Source organism: Cryptomeria japonica, chromosome 3 (genome assembly GCF_030272615.1).
Source record: "Cryptomeria japonica chromosome 3, Sugi_1.0, whole genome shotgun sequence".
NCBI classification, from domain to species: Eukaryota; Viridiplantae; Streptophyta; class Pinopsida; order Cupressales; family Cupressaceae; genus Cryptomeria; species Cryptomeria japonica.
In genome coordinates this window covers 12815734-12828107 of record NC_081407.1, presented here as the reverse complement: position 1 = coordinate 12828107, position 12374 = coordinate 12815734, and the positions used below count along the sequence as shown (strand labels likewise).

Genomic DNA, 12374 nt, shown 5'->3' with positions numbered 1-12374 from the left:
TCCTTGCATCTTCCACAATTGGAGTCAGCCAATCAAGTTTTCCTATGTCCTCCAAAAGAAGGTCAAGGACATGTGCTGCATAAGGTGTTTGAAAAAGAGTGGGGTGCCTATCTTGGAGGATTCTACTTGCTGCCACATATGCTGCTGCATTATCTGTGATTATTTGCACCACATTCTCTACTCCCACCTCCATAACAACGTGCTCCAACATTCCAGCCAATGTTTCTGCATTTTTCACCTTATTGGAGGCATCAACCAATTTCAAGAACGCCGCATTGTCCTTGCAAGCAACCAAAAAATTAATAATGGTGCGGTTTTTGCCATCTATCCACCCATCGGAAAGAATGGTGCAGCCATATTTTCTCCATTCTTTTCTTTGGTCCTCCACCACTTCTTTTGCCCTATCAACTGCATTTGTGAGCAACCTACAAGAACAAAGTGAAATTAGGTCTTAGTACACAATTTTGATTTAATAAACAAGAAAAACAATTAAAAATGAAATCAAGTGGACTATTTACTAACCTCCCACCCAAATCCTTGCGAGAAGGGGCCTTGTACCCTTTTCCAAAAACTATCATTGTGGTAACCAAATTTAGGCAATAAGGATTGTCTGCCACATTGAATGGGATGTTGTTGAAGTACCAAAAATCAGCACATGTAATGTCTATTTTCTCACGTGCCTCCCTATTCCATCCAATAGCCTCTAATGATGGTTGTGCTCTAGGTGTGTTCGTGGGCACAAAATAACTACCTATAGGCTGTGTCCCTGATGGTGATGCAACAAGTACTCCACTAGAGGAAGCAAAAGTGGTGGCAGAGGTGGTGCTGGGTTTGTGGATATGTGGGCCACAACAAGAGCCCACTATGCCTTGAAGTGCTTCTTCTTCTTCTTCTTCAATGTCAGTTGAAGCACCTTGAGATTCAATTATGGTTGCTCTCATGGCTAGTTTTGTCCTCTCCCTTTGCAATTTTTTCTCTTCCCCATTTGAAAGTAAGGCATTAATGTCTCTTTTTATTTCTTTGGTGGCCCCAGGACATACCCTAGCATCATGCTTCTTGATGCTTGCAAGGTGGTATTTGAGGCGGTTTATGCCTCCATGAATTACTTTTTCACATTTAATGCAAATCACTGACCCAAGGCTCAGTCCTTCATAGGCATACCTCCAAGCCATAGCTATCTCTAGCACCTTTAGGACGGGTGCCTATGTATCCAGATGGGTATTGTTCTAGTGGCCAATCATACCCTGAATTTGCCATACTGAATTAATGGTTAACTGTTAACCTACACATACAAAGTGAAAAGACTAAGTTAATATTTTAGTTTAACAATTTAGCAAACTATCTAAATTAGTTTAAATAATTTTAGACATCATTCAAAGTAAGAAAATAAAAAAAACTATTAGGGTTTTATTTTTTTTGAAAAACTAGAGATTCTTAAAAAAAATAGTGAAAATTTCAACAAAACTTGTAAAAATAGTGTTAAATCTTGTTCCAGTGACTCAAACATTTTTGACTACTTAGGAATGATTTTCTATTCATCTAGATGCAACAAAAAATAAATAAAATGTTTTAACAAAACAAAGAAAAAAAATCAGAAAACCTACCTGGGAATTTGATTTTTCTTCAAAAACCACTTCAATCTACTTGGAATTGGCAAGAATTGGTGGAAATCAGTTTGCAAGTGTGTTGGAGTGTGTTTTCCCCCTTCTTAGCAAAAAACCAAACATAAAATGATGAAATAAAATAACTTTTGGCCGTTTTTTGCTTTTTTACACAGGTGGTCGACTTTTTTTATCGGACTCGCCGAGTTTTTGTAAAAACTCAACGAGTACTTGGCGAGTTTTTAACAAAAACTCGACGAGTAAAAGTTGTATTTACTCGCTAGGCAAAACTACTCGCGAGTTTTTAACTACTCGACAAGTAGTCCATCTATGCTTTAGTATATGTATGGATTCCAGATGCCAAGCGCTCCAAGTTGGATTCCAAGAGTCAAAAGCTTATGTTTACAAGGTATAGTGACAACCACAAGGCTTACCGGCTGATTGATATAGACATTGATCGTCTTATCTTCAGTCATGATGTTGCCTTTGATGAAGAATGAGGACCATTTCAGCTTTCCTCGTTTGAGCAAAATTCTGAGGATCGGCCTTTGAAGGCTTCTGATTTGGGTGTTCGACATTTATTTGGTCCACTTGATGGGAGGGATGATGCAGATTCTGAATTTGATGATGCACTACCTAAATTTCTTTTGGATGATGCTAATCTTCCACTTGTTCCAGATCCTGCTCCACCTCCAGTTCTAGTTATTCCTTTTGCATCTGATGTTGGTTCTTCTACTCTCCGGCCTAAATGGTGGGCTAAGACCATCAGCGATCTTCGTCCTGATGAGTTCATTGAGGGTAGATCTTCTAGAAACAAGAGCAAGCAGCAAAATACAGTCAATTTTTCTCTCATGGCCAACACTCATAATATTTATAAGCCTCAGACATATGTAGAGGCAAAAGGGATTCCAGAGTGGGAACAAGCAGTGGACGTAGAATACCAGATCCTTTGTAAGAACAACACCTGGGTTCTCTCTAATCTTCCTCTAGGGAAGAAGCCCATTAGCTGCAAATGGGTGTATAAGGTGAAGTATCATGCAAATGGTACCTTGGATAAATACAAGGCCAGATTGGTTGCTCGAGAATTCACATAGCCGAAGGGCATTGATTATGAGGAGACTTTTGCTCTTACTGCCAAGATGAGTACAATTCGTCTTCTTCTTGCTATTGCAGCCCAGTTTGGATGGAAAGTCCATCAGATGGATGTTAAGAGTGCCTTCCTCACAATGAGTTGCAGGAAGAAGTCTACATGACGCAACCTCCTTGCTTTAAGGTTGCTGGCAAAGAACATCAAGTATGTAGACTCGTGAAAACACTCTATGGACTCAACAGGCTCCTCGAGATTGATCAGTACTTGGTTGCTCATGGTTTTCAGCGTAGTCCTTCTGACACTAATCTATATATCAAACACTCTGGTGATGATGTTCTCTTTCTTGTTGTCTATGTTGATGTCTTGATCATCACTGGTAGTTCAACACATTTGATTGCAGAAATCAAACAAGACTTGTGCAAGGCTTATGACATGATAGATTTGGGGCTTCTCCATTATTGTTTAGGTGTTGAGGTTTGGCAGATTGATGATAGCATTTTTATTTCTCAATCTAAGTATTCTAGGAACTTGCTTGACAGGTTTCGAATGCGGGATTGTAAACCTGCTTCCACGCCTATGGAGACAAGACTGAAGTTGTTAGCCAAGTCTGATTCTCCTCCTGTAGATGAAACTGCATTCAGGCAAGTAGTGGGCAATCTCATCTATCTCACTACCACTAGACCTGATCTCAGTTTTGCAGTGAGCTACATTTCACGCTTCATGATAGCCCCCAAGGCTGATCATTGGGTAGCAGTGAAGCATGTGCTACGTTATGTGAAGGGCACTTTTGATCATGGACTTCTTTACACTAGGAGTCATGATCCTAGACTTAGTGGTTACACAGATTCAGATTGGGCAGGTTCAGTTGATGACAAAAAATCAACATTTGGGTATGTGTTCAATTTGCGATCTGGTGTAGTCACATGGACTAGTAAAAAGCAGATGGCAGTGGCTCTCTCCTTGACAGAAGCAGAGTATCGAGGAGCAGTTAAGGCAGCTTGTGAGGCAGTTTGGCTTCGCCGGATACTTGTGGATATGCAAATATCTCAAGCAGGTCCGACTCCCTTGTTCTGTGATAATCAGCGAGTTCTCAAACTTGCCACGAATCCTGTCTTCCATGAAAGAACCAAGCATGTGGAAATTCATTGTCATTTTATTCGGAAGCTTGTTCAAGACAACTCAGTTCAGTTGCAGTATGTTCCAATTGCAGATCAGGCTGCAGACATTCTCACCAAGTCTCTCAGCCCAGATAAGTTTGCTAGATTTAGGGGGCAGCTTGGTGTTGTTGATAGATTGACCATTAAATGAGGGTATTAGAATAATATTGTTTATTATTAATTAATGGTCAATTATGTATTATATTGTAAATAATTTGATTCTTTCTATTTACGATTGTTTCTTATTTAGAAACATCGTCTTTGTAACTCTATAAGATCTTTTTGATCTTTGTAAATAATTCATTAAGTTTTTTACCAATTACTTCTTTGTAATATTAGTTTTTTTTTTTGTTTTTTTTTTGCCTAAGTCTTTGTCAAGCCCCAAGTCCGAGTTAAAACTGTGGGTTGATGAGTTTGTGCCAAGTCCTAGCTTTCAACCTATGTGACAGATAATAACCTATCGAAGCATTTATTTGAAATCGTCTCTTGTAAATACAATTTGAAGCCCCACTCTTCTCTACATCCTCTATTTTGAGAGAATTGTAAACCCCCATGAGAGAATTGAAAGCAATTAAAGTGTCTCTATTGGATAACTATTAGTTTGCAGTTCTTTCATGGAAATGGTGGGGTTATAGTTTTGAATTAATGGAACTGACTAATTGTGGGTTTCTTGAGAAACATTTGATATGAGTTCGGCCATGGCTAGAATGTGAATTTTTTTCTTGCAATGCCATTGCTTGAAGGCATCTATTTCTCATTGTGTTTGTTTAGAATTAGTAGGAGACCAGGTCATTATTGGCTACTTTTTGAACTATAGGAGCTTTGCTAATCGATAGTTTCATAGGTTGGTTAAATCTGATGTTAACTATTACACTGCTTAGTTTGAAGATTTATTGAGTTTGACAACAAATTACTTGTGGGTAAGGTGAGTAGTGCTTTCTTAAAGAAAGAAGGTAGACATGAACTTACTAGCATGTAATTTTTTGATATTTAGCTTAGCTGTGTTATTGATGGATGGCAGTAAATGGAAGAAAGATGCAATAATTTAGGAAAGCAAAACATGGAGACTGTATGGGAATAGTTAGATTATTGTGTCGTATTATTCTGAACACTTAAACATTTTCAAGCTACTATAGATAGAGGAATTGGACAGGAAGGATGGATGCAGGTAGAATGCAAAGCTCATTGTTATCATTAGGAGATAAAAAGAATGGCATCAAAGAATGATGGATGGGGACTGAGGGATGAACAAAAATATCAGTGGTCAATATTGAAGCTTTTGTCAGTAACTTTTAGAGTGATAGTAGAGTATAATATGGAGATATATTGGAGTATGAAGTTGTTGGAGATGATTTATAGATAAACAAAAAATATCCAGTAGCTAAATCAAAATTGTCTAGAATGGTTAAAGGTGAGAAAAAGCTATGTATAGTACACACATTTTATATTATGGTTTTAATTCTAAGCTACCAGGTTTTCTTATTCTTCATCTTGTCACTGAATTGAACAAAGCATGGATGACATGGCCAAGAAATGACCCTTCTACTTGCGGCACTCCTAGGGCCAAAAGGGTTGTGCCCTTGCTGAATCTTGCAAGATTTTTTTAAGCAAAAAATGTCAAAAAACAATCGTGTCCTTGAAAAGTTAGTGTGACCTATGTGCTTAGGGATTTTCACCTTGAAAATTTTGGGGGAATCTCTATGTTTGTTGTTACTAACTAGCTTAAAAGAGTATGCCATAGCATTGGAGGAGCAAATATTTATATATATAATGAGGGATCTTAAACAAGTAAAGCCCTGTAGTTTGGTGAATGGCAATGACTTAAGGGGTCTCATGTATGACCTTACCCTAAGTATCTTTAGGTACTCTCTTTTTGTCAAATGATATACTTGCCCAATGAAAAGGTTTTACATATGATGCTTTAGCTTGATCTCAATCAGTTATAAGTCTTGAAGTTGGGTTTCCATATGAAGTCTCAACTTCCTCCGATCCCTCCCTCTTTGGAATAAAAGTAGTCAACATATATTAATATATTTTAATTAATTATATATTATTTAATATATTACATGTTTAGTATGTATATTATATAAATACTCATTTAGACCTGTACATGGGGGAATTGTTTTGCCATACTGGTGTCACTTAAATTTATACCCATTCCCATATCCATATTGTCAACTTAGGGTTTTATTATAATCCTGCACTTATTGTGAGGAGAGGAACACATGGGCTTACGAGAACAAGATAATTAGCACTGTAGATAATTCATGGTAAGCAAAATCAGGAATACAAAGATTTGAGTGAAATGGTAAATAAAAACAATGAGATGGCAATAATTGTGGAAGTTTATGAGTTGGAAGAAAGATCATGCCAAAGGAAACTGCAAACAAACTAAGATGAGAAATGAAGAATTGTTCTTGGGTTATGTAGGAGCTTCTAGGTCCATAGGCGATCTTGCATTGCCCCAACCAATGACAATTCGATTTTTGATTTTTTGTTTTTATGGTGTTGGTTTTCAAGTTATTCCTTGTCAGCCAGTCTTGTCAGTTTTTTCACTTGAGGACATATCTTAGTTTCTGTAGTGATCGACAACAGGGTTCACATGCCTAGTTGGTGTATGGGACTCACTGTAAAAACACTCCCTAATTTTATTTTATTTTATTGAAGAGTTTGGCAAATGAGCTTAACAATATGAGCATGCATTCAATATTATACTGCTGTCAACACTGATAAAGCATTGTTTAACATTCAACTGGCTGCAATTCATGTTTACTGATTTATACATCTTAAATATAGATAATTCTTTAGACAATAAGCATTGTTTCATATGCACAAAGTCAGAATTCCTTAATTTAGATGCCAAAAGATGAATCCTCAAAGGTCTGAACTAATTATCTGCCAATGAACAAGTCTGATTTGGTTTGGAACAGTCTGCTACATCAGCAAACACCTTGTTGTTAGCCTCCGAACACACCACAAACTTCCACTGATGACTTCCAATAGGGATATGTCATGTCCCATTAATAAATTCCTTATGTACTCATTATATTTATGCATTGTAATATTAATCATCCTCTGTATTAGTTATCTGTGATTACTAATTCTGAACAGTTATTTAAAATATGCACTGGTCTGAATTTTAACAGAAAATAAACTTTTATTATTAAAAAAGTAGAAAACATATAAAAATAAATTGATTATTGATAGTAATCAAATAATGGACAAATAATTATTATTCCCTTAAACGGTGGATGTTTATCGTGATAAATGGGACTCATCTCTTGAATGATTGAATACGACCATAGGGACATGACTCTAATTCAGTCACGTCCCAATTTTCCAGAAAGTCGTGGCTTTTCCGGTAGGATAAAACCAGGCCACCTTACCCTCAAACGGGAAGGTCATAATATATTCTGAATATACACAAATTCGTTCTCATAATATAATTGGTATTAATCTGTTAATGAATCTTCAGAACACCACAGCATGACTAAATCTGATGGTACGCATAATATTAATAATGCAATGACCAACATTTGTAATGTCCCCTACTAGGAGGCTGCCAATTCCTGTAACTTAATAATAGTTCTGATCTGATCTGATCGATGATCCTGTCCGTGGATGCTTTTGACTCCTTTCCTTTATATCTCTCAATGTGAGGGAGAGGTCACACCTCTTCATTATGGATTCCCTTTGGCAAGAGACACACCCTTTCACCATTAGCACCCTTTGAAAGTGTGCAACTCTTCATTACTTCTGCCCTTTGAAAGGGACGCAACCTTTCACAATCAGATCTGCACTTATTTAAATCAGATTTGCTCTTCTGATTCCCAAATTATCACCTTCTCAAAATGAGTTTCTCTTCTCCCTTTTATATCCAATGTTTGAGGGAGTCACAACTTTTCCTAACATGTCTTTTGACCATTCATTAAATTAATTAAATTTTAATTATGTTTAATTACATTATTTTATATTTTAATTTTAATTTTAATTTTATTCTTTTCTATTTTAATATTAATATTATTATTATTTATTATTTATTATTAAATTCTATTCCAAAGTGGGGACATCACAGTCTGCCCCACTCAAGATTGCTTGTCCTCAAGCAATGATCATGGAATGTTCAAAATTATTCCCAATATGAAATGGCTTTCCAAACACTGATAGAATAAATATGCTGCTATTTTTTTTTGTAAAAACTCTAGTTCTTGCCCTAAATCACCATTTTATGTAAAATTACAAATGGAACAAGATGTGTACCTGATTGAGATCCTGCAATAGGTTAGGAAACCATCGGAACTAATAATTTAAATCTCTAAAGGAAGATAATTAAGCATAATTTAACTTAACTAGGGTCTGGTCCAACTCCCTATAATGATATCATAACTCAATATATAATTCTAATAGATTCACATTCTGTATATCTGGTAGACAACCATGAGTTACATACAATTATAATGAAACTACGATCTACTGGCACATTTTTAATACAATCTGTAAAGTACACAATGGCTTCAAATAATATAATGAACGTTGGGATAAATAATCATTGAATTACAACACAACGATTGGTGCAATTAATGTATAGATAACATCAGATTAAATGAGATAATCTGTTAACAATGGAAGGGGGGATGAGGGTTAAGGTTTATCATCTAAGTAGACCACCTATTGATGACAAAGTCTGCAATAGGCCAGGAGGGCTGAGATCTGTTCCTGGGCTTAGAATGGTAGAACTGAGAACTCCACTATGCTACCCATACCGTTCCTACATTAATAATTTACATTGGGTAAGGGTATGATTAGGAGGATGAGACCCACACCCTGCCAAGTGGGCCACCTTGGATGACAAAGTCTGCCCAAGGCCAAACGGGACGAAGTTCTGCTCTTGGGCTTAGCGGGGGTTGGCTGGGCAAATCCAATCATGACTCAATTCCCAAATCATTCTGCCGCAAACACTCTTGTAATTAATCAAATTATAAATATCTATAAATCATATGTAAACTTATGTATATACATTTCTTGTATTCATATTTGTTTCTGTAGGGATTTTTTTTGCAAGAGTTCGTAAAAGTATTGACTAATGGTAAGTTCCTATCCTAGTGCACCAACTATTTGTATTCTTTTCAGGGAATATTAAGTAGGGGACATCACAGGATATGAACCTATAGCACATCAAACCATATGTAGAACAGCGGAAAGAAGCATAAAATGAGGTCTGAAATCAGTAAAGCCTCTTACATGTCAGACTTTGTCATAAGTAACTCCCATCTGACAATGTCATAAGATGTTCTTACACATCTTAATGACATTAGATGCTCTTACAACCTTCTACACACCTCTCAAAATATCTGATGCATGCTAGATAATGCCAACACAAAATGAGATGCCTCATTTCCCATTTGAGGCCAAAATAGTAAATAAATACAAATAATTAACAAATCAGAACATTAAGATGCAAGGTTGAGACACCTTTCGTTACATCTATTCATGATGGAAACACAATTTCAAAACTGCTGAATATCTCTTGGTTTTTTAATGTAGCTCAATGCTCCCATTTTGTTGGCATCATATCTTGATTAATTTGAACATGTTTTCTATGTTTATTTCCATGCACAGTTAGACTTCCAATTTATTTTAGCCTCACTTTGATGTCTTGTGAGTAATGACTTAAAACACGATAATGTGTCCATTGTATGTTTATAACTTTTAAAGTGAAAACGGGAAGAATCATTTTAGTGCCTGGACAATAGTCCATCCTTTTAAAACAATGAATGAAAGTTTTTCGTTTGGTTCCCTTTTTCAGTTCCAGAATTTCTTTAGATCTAAATTACAACAAATAGGTTTAAAGGAAATAACTATACTAAAAAGTAAAAATAAAAATTGCAGCAAATAATGAAGGATTAATAAAACAAATCAATTTATTACAATAGGAGCCTTAATGGAATCTTTGACTCCTTTATTCGTCAGATCAATGAAGAGTTGTGTTAACTTTAAAGCTGTGCAAAACATGTTGCAATACAGAAATTTTAAGTCTATACATATTGAGAATGCAGAATGCATAAATCGTCATAAAATCTTATCATATTCATGAAATGACTCTTAATCAAAATTAGTTTGGAGGGGCCTATAAAGTCTGCAAAGGTGAAACCTTAATGCCATCTGCTTTTGTTACACTCCTCCAAAATGAAGAAAAGTAGGTAACAATCCATCAAATAAGTATGTCTTCCCAAGGAATCAAGGACAATGCAGTAGTAATCCTAGCCATAATGAAAAACACGAATTCATCAAAGATAATTATGGTTGAGCTATTGATAAATAATTGTGAAACGTGAATGGTAGAAGCTTTCCATTTATTTTATTAGGATGATAATTTTTATTTAAATCTGTTTCTCAGGTACTTGGCACTGATGAACTAAATGCTTATTTGAATAAATACCGCATAGAGCTTGATCCTCACCTTGAGGCACTTGTTGGAAGGTATATTTTGCATTATACCTCTTTTGTAGGATGTTCAATTGTTTCTTAAGCATTTTTGCATTTGAAGTTCATATCACCATCAAAAAATTTCTTGCTCTTTAATGCAGACACAGCAGAAAGCCTTGGTCAAAGTTTATTAATGCTGATAATCAGCATCTTGTTGTCCCAGAGGTTTGTATGAAACTAAAAATGCACTAGTTTTCCCAGGAAGTCATTTTTAGTTGTTTGATATGATAAATCTAAATCTATGTTTTTGTTCCTCACATAGATTATTAGAATGTATGGCCACACATTTTATAATCTATGTTTTTCATGGTTATGAATAATTTTCAGGCTGTTGATTTTCTGGATAAGCTGCTTCGATATGATCATCAAGAAAGGCCAACTGCAAAAGAAGCAATGGTGTGCTTTTTTTCCAATTGTTACATTGTGGAATATTTTTTTGGCTCTGTTTAATCAGTTTCTTTTGCTGGATCATATTTTCAAGTTGTCTTTCTTATATTCTTTTTACTATATCCAGGCCCATCCTTACTTTTATCAAGTAAGGTCTGCAGAAGTAAGCAGATCTCGCAATCAGTAAGATGGATGCCAGTATTTGGTAGTGCGGAGTTCTATGGCTGTTGAGATATTACCAAACCTTGATGGTGCTATAATAGGATGTGGCTGTTTATGATTTCTTCTCTTATACTGTTTGCTGAAATGACAAAATGTGAAACCCGTCTTTGCAAACACGCAATGTCGGTACTCAGACCCATAGATGAGTTCTTAAAAATGTAACAGAATGTGCTCCATTCTTAATTTCATATTACTGTTTTGAAATTTTGCTTAACGCACGTTAATTGGTCTTGCTGGAGTTTGGAAAAGTTTTTTTTAGTATCAACTGTTATGTAATGAGCCTAGAGTTTCCTTCTATGGTCTGCAAGGTTAATCCTCCATTATCTTCTTGTTGGTTTTCGTGGCAGTATGTAGTAGTCATCCACTTTAGTGTAGAAGTATAGTTAGAACAGAGAATACTGCCAGATTCATTCATCAGGGGTTCTACTGTACTATATTCGAACTACAAGTGAGCACAATCATGCAAAGATAGATCCCAACGGATACTCGGTAGGTACTAGTCCATATTGTTTGTTTATGATTTTCAAAAGGTGCCATTAGCTCCCAAGTTTTGAAGAGCTATGTTATTTTGGTTCTTCAAATTTGTGGTAAATTTTGTAAGTGACTCAAAGGGCATTTATTGAATACTACATTGTCAACAATTTAATACTATGAGGCTGTGGATTTGAAGCAAAATGACAATGTCTAGACAATGTTTTAATCCTATGGGGCTGTGGATTTAAAGAACCAAAATGCCAATGTCTAGACAATGCTTTAATCCTATGGGGGCTGTGAATTTCAGCATGTGTTTTGTGGATGTTGTGGTTTCTCTTTAGCTTTAAGAATTTTATTTGTTTCATTAGTTCATCCTTTTGTTTGAAAACATATCATGCAATACATAAGAGCAAAACAGATTCTCCTCTAAGAATCAGCAGAACATGAAAAACATCTAATAAGATTGGATATTTATTTCTCAAAATGTCAAATTAAATTTTAAGTCCATTGGGGCTGTCATTGCTGTCACAAGCTTATGTTAAAAATATGCCATGTTAGCCGGCAAATGAATGAAATAATTGTCGTCCATATTGCATAAACACTGCATGGTATCGTGAATGAATAATCTATCCTGATAATATAGTGTTAGAAGTTTTAGTTATGCAATTTTATATCATAACTTGTTCAGGTAGTCTTTAGTTCACCGTGTCATGATTTTGTGATTGGTATCCATAACCTTACCTGTACATAGCATCAACACTTTTCAATTGTACATAGCATTGACCATGTTGACGCTTATTGATATGTTAACCCTTAAGTTGAGGAAATATTCTCCTTAAATACAATGAATATGGCAATCAAGGGTGTTGAGGGTGGACTATGCCCAATACCACCATATATATGGTGGGGTGGTGGGAATCCTTGACCTATACATAACTTCATAACCTCGTCCTCCTA

General features: G+C 35.7%; 1 protein-coding gene across 1 annotated transcript in view; it reads left to right on the top strand.

Annotated features, from left to right (window-relative positions):
* Window positions 1–11723, top strand: part of LOC131049102 (casein kinase II subunit alpha-2) — a 102207-nt gene extending 90484 nt beyond the window's left edge. Inside the window, exons 7-10 of the mRNA XM_057983122.2 lie at window positions 10246–10328; window positions 10436–10499; window positions 10662–10730; window positions 10849–11723. Of these exons, the coding sequence (XP_057839105.2) occupies window positions 10246–10328; window positions 10436–10499; window positions 10662–10730; window positions 10849–10908 (276 nt within the window). The 3' untranslated portion in view covers window positions 10909–11723. The remainder of the gene's footprint in view (window positions 1–10245; window positions 10329–10435; window positions 10500–10661; window positions 10731–10848) is intronic.
* Window positions 11724–12374: the final 651 nt, after the last annotated feature.